A 17,999-nucleotide genomic window follows, 5' to 3' on the forward strand; every position below is an offset into this window, starting at 1 on the left:
CTTGAGATTCCAAATTTTGAGTTGCAAGGTTTGAACATTTTAGTTGATTAAATATGAGTACAAAAGTAAAACCAGTTCTGAACCGTCTTTAAACAGACCATATGATTGCACACGACAAATCTTAGATAAGATCTAGTTGCGGAACTTGATCGTAGCCTATTATACATGTTACTATATTATCAAAGATATAAACAAATAAATGCAAACTACAGTATTGCAGGTCTTGCTTGAATCTTTCACTAGATCCAAAAGGTAACTTCATGGTACTGAGTCCTTCCTTTTCTCCCTAAACGGTTCATCCCAATGTCACCAATCACTCCAGAATGGCTATATAATTGTTGGAGTGAGCAACTACTTTATAAGTATCTTTATCTCGGTATAAAGAATTTAACTTTTTATCAGAATGTAAATTATAGATCAGAACATATTGTAAAATCCCTAATAAAGTTTGAATAACACATTTTAATAATGAAATATTAAAATTAGAGTTTTCCCAAAAAGTTCCTGTGCAACAATCAAAACAGACATTTAATATCCTTGAGACCACATATATCCTCATTGCTAATGCTCATGAGGTCAGATATATCCTATATATTAAATGGAACTGTATGATTTAGATTCGTGATAAAAACTACATGGATATATAAAATCATACGTACACATTAAAAACATAGTTTTGGTACACATAATGTTGTGCAACGGTAAGCACATATATTGATAGCACCGTGGGAAGCTTGCATACTGCAGATTACCTTGGTTTTCAACTTTTATTTGACTTGCCATGTATTTTTTATTTTTATAATAATTGTGTCCAATCTGTTTATTGGGCCTTAAAATCCTTGTAAGAGAAAAAGAATATTAATGTTGCACTGCTTTAGAGCATCTTGAATAGTATGTAGGTTTATTCAGTGTCAAGACAGCACCCATCTTGCCTCCTTTCTCCTCTGTGGCTCCTCCCTCGCCTACAATGACTCAACTCACCCCCCTTTCCTCTTCTTCTCTGTCTCCATTTGCCCCCTCCCATCTCCTTTGCCAGCAATGAAGCTGCTTCTCTCCAACCCTATCCAAATCAGATAACCTCTGGAAGTCAAGCAAGACAGGGTGATTCCCCTGGTCCATGCTAGAGAGAGAAAATGATTGGAGAGGAAGGACTTGGTTAAGTTAGGGCTCTAGTGAGAGGATGGGGGGAAGGGTGGAGGAGGGGATTAGGGCTGGAGTCAGCTTAGGTAGTAAGGAGAGAGCAGGTGGAAGTTTAGATGGTTAACTTTAATATCTTTTTAATTTAGAATGAATGTTTAGAATTTATTTTATTCATTTAATTAATCATGGATGACTTGAAATAGTCTGAACTTGAGCAGGTTGGGTTCAGTTTTCCGTTATCCTGCCTGATGAATTTTGTGTCATGTATGGGTTAGGCAGGTTTTGACCCAATCCAAATTTGACCTAACGCACCACACGTAAATTGCAACCCCTATTCCCAAGTAGTCGTGCATTATATCACACCCCATAAAAAAATGATGCCTATAGTATGACATTATTCATGCACTGGCATGTTGTGTTTGATGGAAATTAGGATGGTATATAATGCTTGCATTGATGCTTCTCTACCTGTGTGTTTGTTCCCATAACTACGCTGCACATCAAAGTTCTATTCTGGCCACTCCTTGAATGAATTAGGTGAACAAAAGATTTAGAAAGTAGGTAAAAGATGCTACTTTCTCTTGTTCCCTGTTTTCTGCAGTGTTACACTGTGCACATCATGTTTATTTGTTGGGATTATCCATTTTTATGGCATTTCTTTCTTTTTTCAACATATAGCTCTAAATACTAAATGAGTAAAATATATGTGCATTTGTAAATACTTTGCTGCTTGTAGCTAGTAGAGTTGTACATCTAATGCTAGTTTTTGTTGTTAGTAGCAGCACCAGCTTGAAAGTTCTACATATCAGAAGGTACTTGCAGACACTACTCAGATGTATGAGAAGAAAATAGCAGAACTACTTAAGCATCTAGAAGATAAAAACTCCCATTGTGCAACTTTAGAAGCCCAGATGGCTGAAATGCAGCAGCAACTGGATGATAATCAGAAATTACTGCAGGTAAAATTAGAAACAATAAACAAGGTCACTTCAGTCAAGTTTTTCCTGGTTTTACTCATTTTACTATCTAAATTTTTTGGATATTAGGATTTTGAGCCCTTATTATTGTGGGGAAACTTTTGACTCATCTTTCTTTGTATGTTTTAGAGTTTTATTAGGATATAGAGTACTCCTATTTTGACTCAACAAGTCATTGCAGTTTCTCACTCTGCTGCAAAAAACCTTGGGACAGAGAACTAATATTTGCATATGTGGTAGGGATTTTACTAATTTTCTGATCAATAGTCTGTAATCTGTTAAGTTTTTCCATATGCATCTGTAAGCTGCTCCCCCCCTTTCTTTAACATCTCATTTTATGGCTTCATTTGGCATTCGTGACATGCTTCTTGTTGGACTTTGTGTCATCAGTCATAACTGTACCTATGTGTAAAATTGTTATTTTTTTATTTTTTTGTTGGTTAATGATTGTGTTTGAGTTTGTTTATCTTCATTGTGTTCTACAAATTTTGCTTGAAACATGTATGTGATTGTCTACCAACATGTTGATTCATAGGCTTATGGTTGATGATCATTTCTATCTTGATTCATGAGGAGGACCAATTTGTGGTTTTTATGAGGATCGATGTGTCTAGCAATAAACTCGAATGAAGGGAGTACAAGTTATGTTCAATCAACATGTTTTACATGCATATTATGTATATAGTGTAGAACTTAGGTAATTTTGACATTCTTGTATATCTGTTATTAACCATCTATTAACCAATAATCTATACATGAACGATTTTTATCTCATGATAATTTGATTTGGTGGATGCAACCTCCAATAGGAACCAATAACAATGATTTATATTCTGATTCCAACTAAATATTATAATGCTTGTTGGTTATGAGTATCAAAAATCTTTTGAATATTCATCCTGCTTCCAAATAAAAAACTAAGTATTCTCTTGATGTAGTTAGTAGTAATTGATTATATTTTTTGTATTCTAAAATTAAGTAATGTCTTGTCCAGTCTCGTACAATAATGTGTAAATATTTGTATGACAAAATTGGGAGACCTGTATTTTCCATCAAATCGACACTAATCATCTCATCTAGCTTCTTGAAACTGGGGTTAGAACGAAAGCAAGTAAAACTCTTTTAATGAAAAGTTTGAAAATACAATCCGATCTTAGAAGATTATTGAATATTGTAGAGAAAATTGAGAATTTTTTGGATTATATATAAGACAAAATTGAAACTTTTGATAGCTTATAACACAGAACCTTATAATTATTTGAATGTCTGCTGCCCCCACTTTAAAACATGAACTAAATGAAATTGTTTTCCACAGTTCACTTGCTGAGAGACTACAACCATTGTGTAAACTTATAGTCCATGCTTTAAAAGAACTTTGAGGCTTAAAAAGCTTCTACTCAACTACCCAAGTTTAGTCATAAGAAAAATCCCTAAGGCATCTACTTTGAGGTCATGTTAAATCATATACTTGAATAAAATGTGAAGCACATAGGACACTGATTTCTTTGCTACCAAGAAGGTGAAGAGGAAGGAATAATTATGCTAGGCATAAGATGCTCTCCGTAGGTGTGTATTAAACAAATGATTTATGAAATGCTATCTAGCTTGGTTTTGGCTATCACTTCATGAAAACTCAACCAGAAATAAAATTAGTCTCATATATATGATCCAAACCAGACCCAGCCTGCGTCTCAGTTTAGCTTTCCAACTATCTGTTGACTATTAATCGGGTAGAGTCAAAATGTGTTGTCCAAATGTCTGAATATCTCTAACTATCCTAGTAGTGGGCGACAGGGGTCTACAATGCTATCCAAACTAGGATAAATTGATGTCCAGAGCTCATGCACTTCCTTCCAAGGTCAGCAAAATCAGTACCAGAAACCATATTGGTGTGTTACTGGTTCAGTATAGTGTGGTATGTACCTTATATTGAGACATGCCTCCAATACGTTTTCTCACTCCTAGCCATATTATCACCCTAACCGAGTGGTATGTGGCGGTTCCACTCATTTTGGATCAGTACAGAGGCTCATATGCTGTCTAAAACTTGTTTCCATACCTTTACTGTACATCAGTACAGGTCAGTATGGCAGATCTTGCTTCCTTCCTTTGAATGCCTTTTCTCTTGCATACTTTGGCCATGGTTTGTCATTGTTTTCATCTTCCATGCTCATCATCTATTTTCAGTTTCCTTATTGCAAATGATTCCTTAAATAATGTACTTGAAAAAATGTTCACATTAAAGAAAATGTGATTGATGAGCTCCAACAGGAGATGTCAAAGCTGAACAAAGAGGCTGCAAGTAAAGTTCAGTCCCTAGAAGCAGAAAACAATGAAATCTTGCTGGGAAAGGTACAATCAGCATAACATTATTGTATATTCATAATTGAAAGATCTTCTGCATGAGCTTCTATTTCATATTTGCCAAAAATCATTTCTCCTTAATATCTTGAATCATTGAACTTTTGTTCTTTTATGCAGGAATCGTTAAATAAAGAGCTTAAATCTCTGCAAGAAAAACTGTTATATGAAGAAATGCAAAGACAGACTCTTGAAGTTGACATTGTCAAATTGAAAAATGTCTTGAATAACCACAGTACTGAACTTGAGGTAACTGGTATTGCTTGGTGTAACGATTAATATTCATCATTTAAGTTGTTCATGAAATGAGCTGTGCTATAATCTTTGGCTGCCTTGACAGTATAAAACGTCGCATCAGATGGACAGTGCAATTAGATCTACATCAGGATTAGGTGGTGCATTAAACATCCCCAAGCCAAACAAGTCAAGGGAGACGATGTCTACTCAAAGGGATACTATTTCCAAGATCTTTGAAGAAGGCATGATTTTATGCATTAAGCTTAATGTGCCTTAGTCAATGTCTTTTTGTCAGTGTCTTGATGTGTTCTGTTCTTCTGACTCATCTGATCGTTGGCATTACACATACAGTTGGCCTTTCAAATATAATAGGTTTGTTAAAATCTGGGGACTTAGATGTGCAAATCCATGCAGTGAAGATGGTTGCTAATCTTGCTGCTGAAGGTACGAAAAATATCCAATTTCTTTCCCACTATTTTCTTATGCATCTGATCAATTTTATGTCTATGATCCAAACTGCTGTTTTGCATTTCCAGATTTCTCCTGGAGATGATCTATATCCACTTGAATGATCAAATGAATGTAACGTCATCATTTATTGGTCTATATGTGCTTGCTTGAGTGTTACTAATCTCTCCGCAAACACTATCCATACTTTGCAGAATTCTGGTTTCTTTCAACCTATAGTAAATACGTCTGATTATAATGAATATTTTGAGCTCATGTGGCAACAAGTTCTGCATAAGAAATAGCATATGTTTGGTCATTAGATACGTACTATCAGCTGTAACTTGACCTTTGGAGAAAACAAAATCAGAATTATTTGCATCTAAGGCTTGCTCATGGATACTTTTCTTAATTTAAGAGATCCACAAATACCCGTTTCTCTTGAATATAGTTCAATTTATTATATCTGGACTTTATTTCGTAAAGATATCCTTGTTTTTGGAGATTTCATACCTAACTATTTTCCACAAAGTGGTGACGAAACGTATAACTTGTACAAATCTTTCCATTTTCGATCCGATAGAGGAATGTGTTTTCAGATATCCAACTTCTCTCTTGCACAGTGCTGCAGTTATTTTATTTTGTTTTGGAGTATTCCCTGGCTGATGTATGTGAAGTACATGTCGTATTTAAAAAGATCTGCAAAGGCCCATCATTTGCACAAAGCTTCAATAGTTCTGATTTTTATATCCATTTCTTAACATGCTGCAGTAACTAGTCTGTAAGTGAACAAAAACTTTGTTCTCTTTCCTTATAAGAGCACATTAAGTGGATTTTAAGTGTCAGTTAGTACAAGACAAGTGAAGTGTAAGTTAATAAATTTCATTCCAAGGCTTAAATATGTTTTACCTGCACTACATTGTATGAGGCATCATGTTTGCATATTTATGTTTTGTGTATCGTGTAATTGGTCTTCAGAAAGTAGTTGGGCAGGCCTGCATAGGCAATGGGAACCAATATGATTCCCGATGACTTTATCCACTGTAATGCTAATGTAATAATGTACATGGTAGTTCATCTTTCTTGTTCGCTCTGTTGTCTGTCTTAAAGTAGCTCTAAGGTTTGGGTTTTGGATAACTGCGTTGTCTGGTGAATCATTATCCATGGTGTTTAGTCCTACTGACCGGTATTCACTATATCTCTGCTATCAACTATTGAAGCTTTTTTCAGAGCAGAATTGACCTTTTAAACTGGAGTAACAGTACTGCTATTTACGTTACCTCTAAACAGGAAGGATGCTAGGGAGATCTACTGCTCTTCTTGCAGATGTCATCTTCATGTGGTTGATTGGATATTTCAATGATGACCACCTTAGATGCTTCTCTATGTGGCAGCATATAAAATGATATTTTACACCCTTTTCAGTTGCAGTTTCCCTTTAACTTTGCAGATATAAACCAGGAAAAGATTGTTGAGGAAGGAGGGTTGGACGCTCTACTTACGCTTTTAGAATCATCAGAGAATACATCCATCCATCGAGTTACTGCTGGTGCTATAGCTAATTTGGCAATGAATGGTAATAGAATTTATATCCGAAGATGGCATGATTATATTATGTTTGAGTAGTTAGTTTGTGGTTTTAAGAATGTAAGTTATATTATTTCATGGCATTTAGAAAATAGAATTCGTTTAGGTAACTTATTACATAGTGATAGAGAAAATTTAACATTCAATGCTTGCAGAATTTTGCAACAAATATAAATGAAGTAACCCCAAATGAGGATGGTTTATGAGTCCTCTTTTCTGTTCAGGTGTCCTATCCAGGGCTATGTTTTTCAACAATGCTAGCTTTTGAATCATCTATATGCTCTTAAACTATTAGAAATACAACTATGACATATTCAACATGAAGATCACCACATATTACTATCTTAACCTAAATGTTGGAACAAGAATCTTTTTATCTAATTGTCATTGAAGATGCATCTTAACACTCTGCCAACGTGGTCTTTGTCAAGGAATACTTGTAGAGGCCATAAAGTTTATTCAACCATACAATGCTCAATCTTTTAATTTATAGTCATAAGTTAATGCTTTATGCTTCATTTATTGACTCTTAATTATATCGGCTTTGCATGCCATGGAGCCATTCAGTGTGTAGTTTATTCGACAAGTAGGGAAGCCTGGTTTAAAATAACATTGTGCAAGACCTTTAGCAAAATATAGTTAACTAGTAGGGTTGAATCCATCAGATGATGAGAAAACAAAATATCTGATACCTAGTTATTGACAAAAAATTGATCCATAAATAATGAATACCATTTCTTAACCTAGGTCAGCCTTGCATATGGAGCCAATTTCCTTTCATAGATCAATTGACGCGGAAGAATACTTTGACATAATCTTGTGCTAGAAAGGACGATTGCTAAGGAAAAAATCGAAGAAGATTCTAATACCATATAGCATGGGTATTTTGATCTTTTACTAGTGGATCCTCTATCTTAATATTACTTGAATATGTTCCTTGCACACTCATTGCAACATGTGTCTCTGGTGCTGATAGATGCCCTGTGTGCTGCTCATGATCTATAAATATGTAATTGTTAAAGCATCTTAAAATGAATTGGAATAGTGGAAATGACATATATAGCTGTAGCATTGATTAAAAAAAATTAGTTTATCCACCACAAATTGATCAGATTAATTATTTTTTTTGCTTGATAAGAATTAAATGTATCATTAATTTAGTTATCCATTTCCTTGATTTTGAAGAGATATAATAACTTGGCATTTGCCTAGTCTTGGACTTAGTTAACTATCTTGCCCAAATTTTGGAATGAATAAGCACTCTTGAACTTATCTCTATTTTTTTTAATCTTTGTATATGGATCACAAATTAGAATTTTCAAACAAAAAAAAAGATTTGGGATAAATTAAATGCAGTCGAACTCAAGAGTGATTGATGCTTTGTATATTAGGACAAAATAGATTCAAGACCAATGTGCTTTATATGACTTGGGTAAATATTTTAAGATTTTGGCATGGAATGATAAACTTGTTCCCTTCTACGGCATTAGTAGAAAATTGGTACTTCATTCCCCTTAATCATTGTTTTTGTTTTAGATAGTTAAAAATCACATGTAATTTCAACAATCTATACAAAAATTATTTTGATGAAACTCATGAAGCTTGAAACACAACTTGGGTTATCAATTTGATGGTTTGACAATGCCTGGGCAATAAACAGATATCTAGAACTAATTAATTGTTTATGTCGTTTGTTGATAATGTTCAGTGACATAATGACTAAACCACTCTTAATAATGTTAATCAACCTCTAGAACTTTTTTGCATTAGTATTTTGGAACCAAAACTCTTAGTTACACTCGAAAACATGTGATTCATTACAACAAGCTCATTATGCTCTGTGAGGTTATTGGCACATCAAGACAACATTATCAGACTAGTTAAGTCTTCAAAAGTGTACCCCAAGTTCAAGCACTTCAAAATAAGGCTGCAGAGAAACTAAGCTGTCCATAAACAGGTTGGGCTTGGTCAATAATAAGCTCAGTCAGCTAGGAAATGAGCTGTGCTAGAACATTTTTGAAAGATGGGCTCCTAAAAGTCCGAGCTTGGGACACCACAGATTTGCAAATTGAAAAGAAGCATGGTGTGGCTTGTTAAAAAAAAAATGCTCACTTGGGTTTAGCTTGCATGACAAACAAGCTGAGTTTGGAGACAAAATATCATGCTTGGCTTGATCTTGGCATGAACTAGGCCCGAGCAGCCTACTTCTCAGCTTGCTTAATTTCTTTGCACCCCTAACTTCAAGTGAAGGGCACTATGCTTGATTTTTCCCTTGCCACGGTCTCTATGAACATATCTGCCTATTTTCTTAATTGAAATGGCAATCAATTTTTATATGTTTTCTAGTTCCATGAAAGATTGAATGCTTAACAATGCATACCGTTGATTGATTTTTATAAAACAATTTGATAGGACTTTTCAGTAGTAATGTAACCTTTACTAGAAATGGATTTAGCCAAGGTCTGCCGAACTGGTATCGGGGCTTGTATCGGCCAACAATTGGTTCGGGATAGTATGGGGTTTCATATCGTGTTGTTTCGAGATGTACCAAATTAGGGAGAGGGAGGAGAGAAAGAGGGGGGGAGAGAGGGAGGGAGGGGAGAAGAGAGAGAGGGGGAGGCTTACCGGTGACTCTTCTTCTGATGGCTCTTCTAGATCTCCACCATGTTGTCCTCCCTCTGCTGCCGACGTTCATCCGTGTCCACGACCACCTTGTACGTGTTTCAGCGGACCTCTGCCTGCTCACTCGCCCTTAGCGGCATGGCACCCAACATTCGAAAATGAAGAGAGACCAAGAGGAGAAGACCACTGGACAATGAAGTAGAGCGTCGAGGGCTAAACACTAACCCTAATCCTAGCAGAGTGAGAGGGGAGGTGTACTAGTGATGGCTGATGTCGAAGAGGGGAGAGCAAGTAGCATCCGGTGGCGAAGCGATCGAGAGAGCCTCAAAGGTTCTCAAGTCATCGAATGGGAGGGTGGAATTTTATAAATAAATTGATGAGTGGCTGAACCATCCTGCGCTGGCATCGATACGGTTTGGTACAGGTTGAATTACCTGATTTGGGTCAGTTTTGCGATCACTGGGCCTTTAGCCATACTATGTACTCAACGTATGTCATTGATCGGTATTCTTTTTCATGACTAGATCTTGCCCTCATTGTTTGCTTCATGCTTTTCCATGCTAGTAGATTATGCTAATTACTTTACAATAACAAACTATACATCTATGATGCGAAGATCTTATCCTACCATGTTGTACATTTATGCCCAATAGCGCAACCATGATTTAAGATTATCATGGACTATGCAGTTCCAGACACCATAGAAGCTGGGTATATCGGACAGGCCTTAAGGGAGTGCAATTTCTACTCTACATGGTTAAAGACATTCTTTTCTTTGATTGATGTTTTCAATTCTCGATGCTAGATCTTGTACCAGTACCTTGCCAGTATGTCAATGTAGTACGGTATGCCCCTGTATTGACATATGGTACTTCAAGTCAACATAGCACCTAAACCATGTGTCAATGCGATATTATACTGAGCCCTTATATTGTTAAAGTTAACATTTTTATCACAAATCTTCAAGGAATGCAACACAAAAGGATTTAAGAATTAAAGTAGTAGAACATGGACAAGGCAAAGGTACGGAAGGGACATTATAAACAATTACAAACAATCGCTAACCCTAACTTAAACATTCAGACCGATATCCAACCTTTTTGGGATCTTTATGGATCCTCAGTTGTTAAAAAATTCCCATCTACAACCACCTCCAAGTTATTTCAAGCTTAAATAAACTGGAGGAGGGTTAGATCTACATTTGCATTTATGTTAGAGGAAAATTATGTCAAAGGCTTCGAGACTGCAAGTTCCAAACATAGCTAAGTAACTCATTGCTTTTCTTTTTCCCTCTTCTTTTGTAAGCCTCTAGTAGTTGGCTCTTCTTGTTGTCCATTACACAGTGGAGTGGTGACTTCAGTTGTAAGAGAAAATAAACTTGGGAATATCTCAATGGAATGGAGAATACATGACAAGAAATTATCTTTTTCAGTTTTCAAGAGTGGATGGAAATAAATGAAAGTACAATAAATGGCTGAAATCTAACGGAAAAGAGAAGGAAAGAACAAAGGAAGGATGTATGGGAGGCACCATGCAAAATCATTTCATTTTTCAATATGCCCCTATGTATTAAAATAAAAACCAGAAAACCTAATATTGGTTATGATATATTATGGGGTTATTCAGTTGCATTTCTTAAGAAAACCTTATATTGTTGACAGCCATTGGTAATATCTGCATGCAGTCCTGGAAATCATCTAATGTTCAATGATATCATGATTTTGACGGCCATTAGGATCACTTTCCTGGAGCGTTGTTAATCATCATGTATTCAATGGAACCAATATGAGGGGAAATCCAAGACAAATATGGAGTCATATATGATCCCTCTTAAAAACATCCATGTTGTTATATCTCTATCATTTTTATCAAACTAACATTGACACATTTGTCTATTTCATCTTGTCTGATATGCGTAGGGTTGAACCAAGATTTAATAATGAGCAAAGGAGGTGCTCGATTATTAGCAAATATAGCATCTGGGACAGATGACCCTCAAACTCTTCGGATGGTAGCTGGAGCAATTGCTAATTTATGTGGAAATGGTAATTCATGATTGTCAGACTTTTCCATATTTATTATCTATTACAAGAGACGAACTTTTGTTATGTTTCTGAGCTTTTTCAATCATTCCATGATTTTTTCTAAAAAAAGCTAGCATGTAATGAGCACCAGATTTCTTTCTGTTGAAATTTGGTTGGAGTTCCAGATACAGTCTCATTTGGTGGATACTCTCTTTTCCTTGCAATATCTTCTTCTAAATGCATAGGCAATGAAACATATCGAATGTTCATTAATTGATATATGAAAGACTCGAATATAGCCATCATACTGCATTACTTTTAGATTAAGTCAAGTGTTATGTGATAGAAAGCGGTATACAAGCATTGATATTGCATAAGGGCAGATTAGTTATGTTTCTCTTTTGAGTTTGTCTTTAGGGTCCTCTCCTTTCAATTGTGGTGGAAACAAAAATAATCTATTCTTTGAAGGCTGTGTTCAAGTGTCTCTAGGATTTATACCAAGTAAATTGGTTAGTATCATGGTTGGATTTTTCATCAACATTCTTATTTTTGAATAAAATCACAAGCAAAAATGTTTGAAGGACATAATTATTTCTTACATTTATTTCAGCATTGTCATATCCAATTTTATGGGGTCTTCGTTGTACGTATCTGATGCACCCAAATACTGAATTATCTGCACATGATGGTGTTTTAATGGGGATAGGAAAATTGGTCATTTTACATCATTTAAGGTCTTTTCTTTAGTTAAGTAGCTTATACTTGCTTGTCTAAAATTATAACCTAAACTATTTTATGCTCTTTTTTTTTTTTTTTGAGTTCACGTGTTTCCGGTATGTATAAGTGGGGATTAGGATGTACCTAGGGACTTCACAAAGAGAAGATAAATAATCTTCAGATGACCTTTATCAATTTTGAGTATGCATCTGGTATTGTTCAGCAGAATGTACTTTGGTGGTTATTAAGAAATAAACTATATGTAAGGGATACACTGAAATTAATAAGAATATGTATCAAGGGGCAGTACGAAGCGTCAGAAGCAGTAATAGTGCCATGTGACTTTCTAGTTGCAATTACCCTGTAGTAAGGGCTGGACTAAGCTCATTATTTCTTTATACTTCTCGTAAATAAATCTGCTATTTATATCAAGGAAGAGGTCCTATGCTTTATGCTATTTGCAGACTAAAATATATTAATCATTAAACATAGATAGGGGTTGAATGCTAAACTAGATTTGATGAAGCATTTTAAATCTGAAGAATAAAAAATACGTAATGGGTGGAATTTTAGTGAAATGGAATTATTATGAACCCCCAAAATCGGTAGCTAAATGATATTACAATGTGGTTAACTTGACATCTTGGATCAATCATACAAAATGATGTAAATAGGTGAAAATGAATTTTGTTGAATAAACTAGGTCCATAAAGTGGAGAGGTGCTTTTTTCTAAAAAGGAAAAAAAGAAAAAAGTGGATAGATGCTTTTGGGGCTTAATATAATTGACACATGGCGACATAAGTAAACTTCTATGTCATGGCAATAATGAAGATGTGAATGTTTTTGTGGTTGTGAGCTTGAAAGCAGAAAGGGATTGGCTGTAGTGAAGAACAACGGCACAAGCATTTACTATATTATTCCATCAAAGGGGAAAGACTCTTCGGTTGAATGGGTAAGAACACCAGCTCATCCACTCATTTAGACTGGGTAGAGTCTCATGTTCCACAAAAAGAGATTCTAAATAGGCCTCCCGTCTTTTGTTGTGTTTGATCGCAGCTTGCAAGGTTAACTAATTTCTTGGCCCTGAGATCAGCAGCTAGACATCAGGTCAAAGATGCCAATCAGGCTAGACAAGTTCATACTCTGACAATCCCTTCTTCCTCTAGAGTTCAGATGAGATTCTTACTTGAGAATTTCAAGAAACAATAACTTGCTGATGTTCCTGAAGTTAGACACCCTCTTTCTTTCTCTCTTTCTTTCTTTCTTTATTTCTTCTTCTTCTTCCCTTAAAAATCAGAGGCCTATAATTGCTATGCATGAGAAGGCCAAGTCAACGGTCCGGCTTCTAAATTTGAATGATTCATCATGCAATTCAAACTACCATACACATAAAAAATATGTTAGTGCAGGTTGCAAAGATCCTTTACTCTTCTATCACTACTCCATGATTCATGACCAACAATAGACAGAAACTTGGACATTCATTCAGTTTACTTAGATTTGAAGAAATGTATGATGCACAAATTAACAAGCTCCATGTATAGTCTACACGAGGGTAAGCCTTGGCATTACGGTAAGATTACTCTATTCTGACCTGGGTGCCATAGGTTCGAAACATGAAAATAACCTTTCCACATGCGGGGTAAAGGTTGTATACATCTGACTCTCTCCATCCTGCAGTAGCGGGAGCCTCATGTACTATCTCTGGCCACCCTTTTTTCATGTATAGTCTATGCCTTTATTGCTTTGCCTCTATTTGAACAATCATCAGCTTTGAAAAAAGTCGAAAAAGATCAGATTATTCTTTCTGTAATTTTCTGTTAAACTGGCTAAATTTCTGTGAGAGTTATAAGTCCTTTGTTTGCAACAGGTAGGGTAATAGTTTAATATCTGATATTATTTTAAAGCCAATGAACTACGTATCTTGTTATAATTTGTAACAAGCATATCCCTGTATGGCATCATTAAAATTTTTTATTACTTGCAATAAGATTCAAAATATAGTGTTGATTCAGGATAGCCTCTGCTAGAGTTACACATCCTTCAAAATGGTTTGCAATGGTCATTTCGTTTCGTTTTAGAAATGCAACAGGCAATTTGAGAAAGAGCTCTCAAATCTTATGCCATCGTTTGGCTGAAAGTTCTCCAATGTGCTGTCTTGATAGTACTTCCTATGCTCAATGATCAAATGTTACAACGTCCCCCCCAACACCCCCCCCCCCCCTCCATGCACTTGTGCATGATCATTTGTGCTAGTATATGCATGATACAAAGAGTATTAAAATGTTCTTCATGAATATTGATTTGATTCTGTATGTTTGTTCCTATTGCATCATTGTAATATAACATTGAATTCTTATCTTACAGAAAAGTTACAAGTGATGTTGAAAGAGGATGGCGGAATAAAAGCACTTTTGGGAATGGTCAGATCTGGAAATAATGATGTGATAGCACAAATTGCTAGAGGAATGGCGAACTTTGCAAAATGTGAATCACGAGGAATCAAGCAAGGTTCTTTTCCTATGATTTTGTCTTGCCTATAGTGTGCAATTATTGCTTTCTGGTGAGCTTAAGTTATTTTGTTAAGATATAGTATGGTCAGTACTTGCATTTTCTGAAATGTTGGGTCAACTGATTGTATAAATCACCTGGCAGGCAATGATGATCCGGAAGATGAGATCTCGTAAAGTGTGCTTGAATAATATTTGTTAGTGATACCGGATTAATCTTTGAAGTGTCTACTAAAGTACTTATAGTCAGTTCAATCAGAGAGTGGCAGGATATTAGCTTCATGAAGTTCAATGAATCCACAATTTAGTTATTCACTAACATTCCAGTTCATAAGTCTTGTTGATACAAAAATGGTCACATTCAGGCTACTGGTGTATTTATGGTAGAAGAGCCAACTATGTTATGGCAGCATTAGTAATTACTTTCTTCAAATGTGCTGTTTATGTTATGACCTTGACTATGCAAAGAGGTTTCCAGTGTTGTACAAAAGAAGGTGCGGACAGGCATAAAATATCAATCTATACAATTCATTTGGGCAAGCTTTATGGTTCTTAACCTCTATTCTTAAATGTGATATTGATGTGTATGATGCTTCACTAGTAGAAAGTTGTTACTGTGATATAATTTATAAAGATATTAATGTATGCTTTCATATATTTGAACTGTAGGATACAAACGAGGGAGGTCTCTTCTTATTGATGATGGTGCACTTAATTGGATGGTTTCCAAGTTAACAACATTTTCAGCTCCAATAAGGCGCCACATTGAACTTGCTCTCTGTCATCTGGCTCAAAATGGTATATCTATTTGAGCTTCATGATGCATATAAATATATATATATATATATATTGCATTAAGATCTGATTTATATTCTCTTCCATGATATGCATGTAATTTGGTACTATATCATTGCTTGAATAAGTACAAGAATCCTATCCATCCTAGTGCAATCAACAATGTGCAAGAACAAAGGTTCAGCCTTAGGATTTCATAGAAACCACCTTGTAAATTTGTAACAATGACTAACCCTTATATGAACCTGCTGTAATAATTTCTAAATCAACTAGGACACTTATAAAACACTTGCCAACTAAAACATAGTACTCTTCATTCAAATAAAAACTACTAAACCTTTGGTAATTTGATTTGTTTGAAATTCAACTCTAATATCATGCTGAAATTTCAAGACAACTTTTGACTATCATAGCAACCAAATTTGCTAAAACTCAGCATAGAGAACTTGTAGAATTCTAAGTGGGCTTGGAAATTCCTATAGGCATCCTTGTTTGCATCATTTCCATATTCCCTTTCTTTTTTCTGGTAAGATCAGTTTTGTTAAGCAAACAATAAATGCATCACGAACCTGAAGTCACCTTTATTGTATAAAACCATGTTTCTTTTTATCACATGGTCCCCTAGGCTAATAAGAATTGCCATTTGTAAGAACCCCCAAAAAATCCCCTTTAGAGGCTCTGGTGCTTTACCCATTAGATGCATAGCTTGCCTGCCTCATTGTTTGATATGCTTGAATTAAATTTTCTTTAGATTTGATTGCAGCTACCAAATATAAGAAAGAAGTGCTTGGACGACCTCAGAAGGTTCTGCATCTATATTAATCTATTGGACAATTATTTTGAGTCATTTTCAATTAGAAAATTCTGTCACATCTATCTGACTCAGTTTTTACAGGGTAAAATGAAGCCCATGGTTTTACTTGAATAATTTATTATAGGCAGTTTTGCTAGTTGAAAAGGAAGGCAGCTAAAGGGTCCATTTATTATCCCAAGATTCGGTGAAAATAGAGTATAGTGTTCCTAGGATTGGCACCGGCTTTAGATCTTCAATCCATATAGCTCACAAAAGTAACAATTGCCTTGTACAAAACAAATTAATTCATGTAATCCTCGATATATGCATATCTCTTCCCAGTCTTCCATTTTGTACGGAATTTTGGCAAATCATATATCAAATGATAATTGTCTGAATGTACATAATATGTTAAAAACATTGATTAGTTTCAAGAAGAAACAAATATATGGTCTCTTTTTTTGCTTCGTCTTCTGTAATATATCATAATAATTTTTACTCGAGCTGGATTGTGATGCAAGATGATTAGTAGTTTGCAAAATTTATGGAAGGAGAAGCTCCTAATGTTTGTGAAATAATTGGCATGCATCTTGTTGTTATTTTTCAATTTACCATCCTGCCAAGTTCCTAAAATCAAAGCAGATTTAGCATTTTTTTGATTTTAAGTTGAATCTTTTTCCCCCTGATCTTCTTAACATCAATATTTGAATCTAAACTAAGCTAGCATCTTCATTTGTATTTCACCACAAAGATGGGAAAGATTTAAAGCTTGTCTAGTTTCTGCAGAGGATAATGCCAGGGAGTTTGTATCCAGTGGAGGTGTCAAAGAACTAGTTCGTATATCACAGGAGTCCTCAAGAGAAGATATGCGCAACCTTGCAAGGAAGGCCTTGAATTCAAATCCGGCATTTTTGGCAGTGACAAGAAGTGTATGAAAGAGTTTAGGATTTGTAAAATGCCATCTCTTGATCATGGGAACATTGGTTTCCCATTTGTAACTTATATTTGGAGGTTAATGGAAAAAACTGGCTATTGCATATTACCATTGTTATAACTTAAGCTAGACTAACATTTGTAACTAATTAAGCATTGTACTGATTTGCAGCACAAAAGAATCAGATTTTGGAGGCAAATGCAAACAAAGTCATATTGTAAATTGCGGTTAACCAGATGTATAATGAGTACGGTGGAATCCCATCTGTAACCTATATTTGGACCATGATAGGAGAAATCCATGTACAGAAAAATGAAAACGAATTGGAGTATATAATTTTGTAATTCTGGTATCATTTCATAGTCTGTAGCACACAAATTTGCATATTTGAGATTAGACAGAGGACTTTATTTTTTCTTTTAACTGTAAATGGAAAGGATAAAGCTTATCATATATATCTAGTATAATATGGACTTGAATCTCATCGAATGTTATAACAGCGTTGGTAATGGGTATCTACTTTTAAGCGAACATTTGCTTTCCCATATTACGAAGACTGAAAGCAAACCTGTATAAACCCCCTTGAAATAAAATATATGACAAGTTCTTTGAGATTTTGTAACCTTGCCATGGTTAATGGGTGTAAGTGCTTAAACTGAGTATTGCCTCAGGGATCACGTCTCTTTGCCTAAGAAGCAGAAGTTGAGTCTTGGTGCATATCCATGTAAATCTGGACCTGGGTAATTACAATATGGGTGCATCCCTCTCTTTCTCTTGGAAAAACAAGCACAGTTTCTATAAGTTATATGCACTTGAGACATGAAACCATGAAGGGCCAAATTAATCATGACTGG

At 35.2% G+C, this 17,999-nt stretch overlaps 1 protein-coding gene across 3 annotated transcripts in view; it reads left to right on the forward strand.

Annotated features, from left to right (window-relative positions):
- Positions 1-17,367, forward strand: part of LOC103695976 (kinesin-like protein KIN-UA) — a 37,868-nt gene extending 20,501 nt beyond the window's left edge. The window contains exons 11-20 of one of the 3 annotated variants that reach the window (XR_003383237.2): positions 1,920-2,099; positions 4,389-4,469; positions 4,599-4,727; positions 4,819-4,957; positions 5,067-5,159; positions 6,613-6,738; positions 11,291-11,416; positions 14,481-14,676; positions 14,769-15,117; positions 15,293-15,419. Coding sequence is in view for 2 of the 3 variants with exons in the window: in XM_008777438.4 (XP_008775660.1) it covers positions 1,920-2,099; positions 4,389-4,469; positions 4,599-4,727; positions 4,819-4,957; positions 5,067-5,159; positions 6,613-6,738; positions 11,291-11,416; positions 14,481-14,624; positions 15,293-15,421; positions 16,998-17,146 (1,296 nt within the window). In the remaining variant the exon portion in view is untranslated. Of the gene's footprint in view, positions 1-1,919; positions 2,100-4,388; positions 4,470-4,598; positions 4,728-4,818; positions 4,958-5,066; positions 5,160-6,612; positions 6,739-11,290; positions 11,417-14,480; positions 14,677-14,768; positions 15,118-15,292; positions 15,422-16,997 lie in introns of those variants that run through there. The other 2 variants (XM_008777438.4, XM_017840342.3) reach the window with 2 other exon arrangements.
- Positions 17,368-17,999: the final 632 nt, after the last annotated feature.

The sequence above is a fragment of the Phoenix dactylifera genome, chromosome 5 (assembly GCF_009389715.1).
Source record: "Phoenix dactylifera cultivar Barhee BC4 chromosome 5, palm_55x_up_171113_PBpolish2nd_filt_p, whole genome shotgun sequence".
NCBI lineage: Eukaryota > Viridiplantae > Streptophyta > Magnoliopsida > Arecales > Arecaceae > Phoenix > Phoenix dactylifera.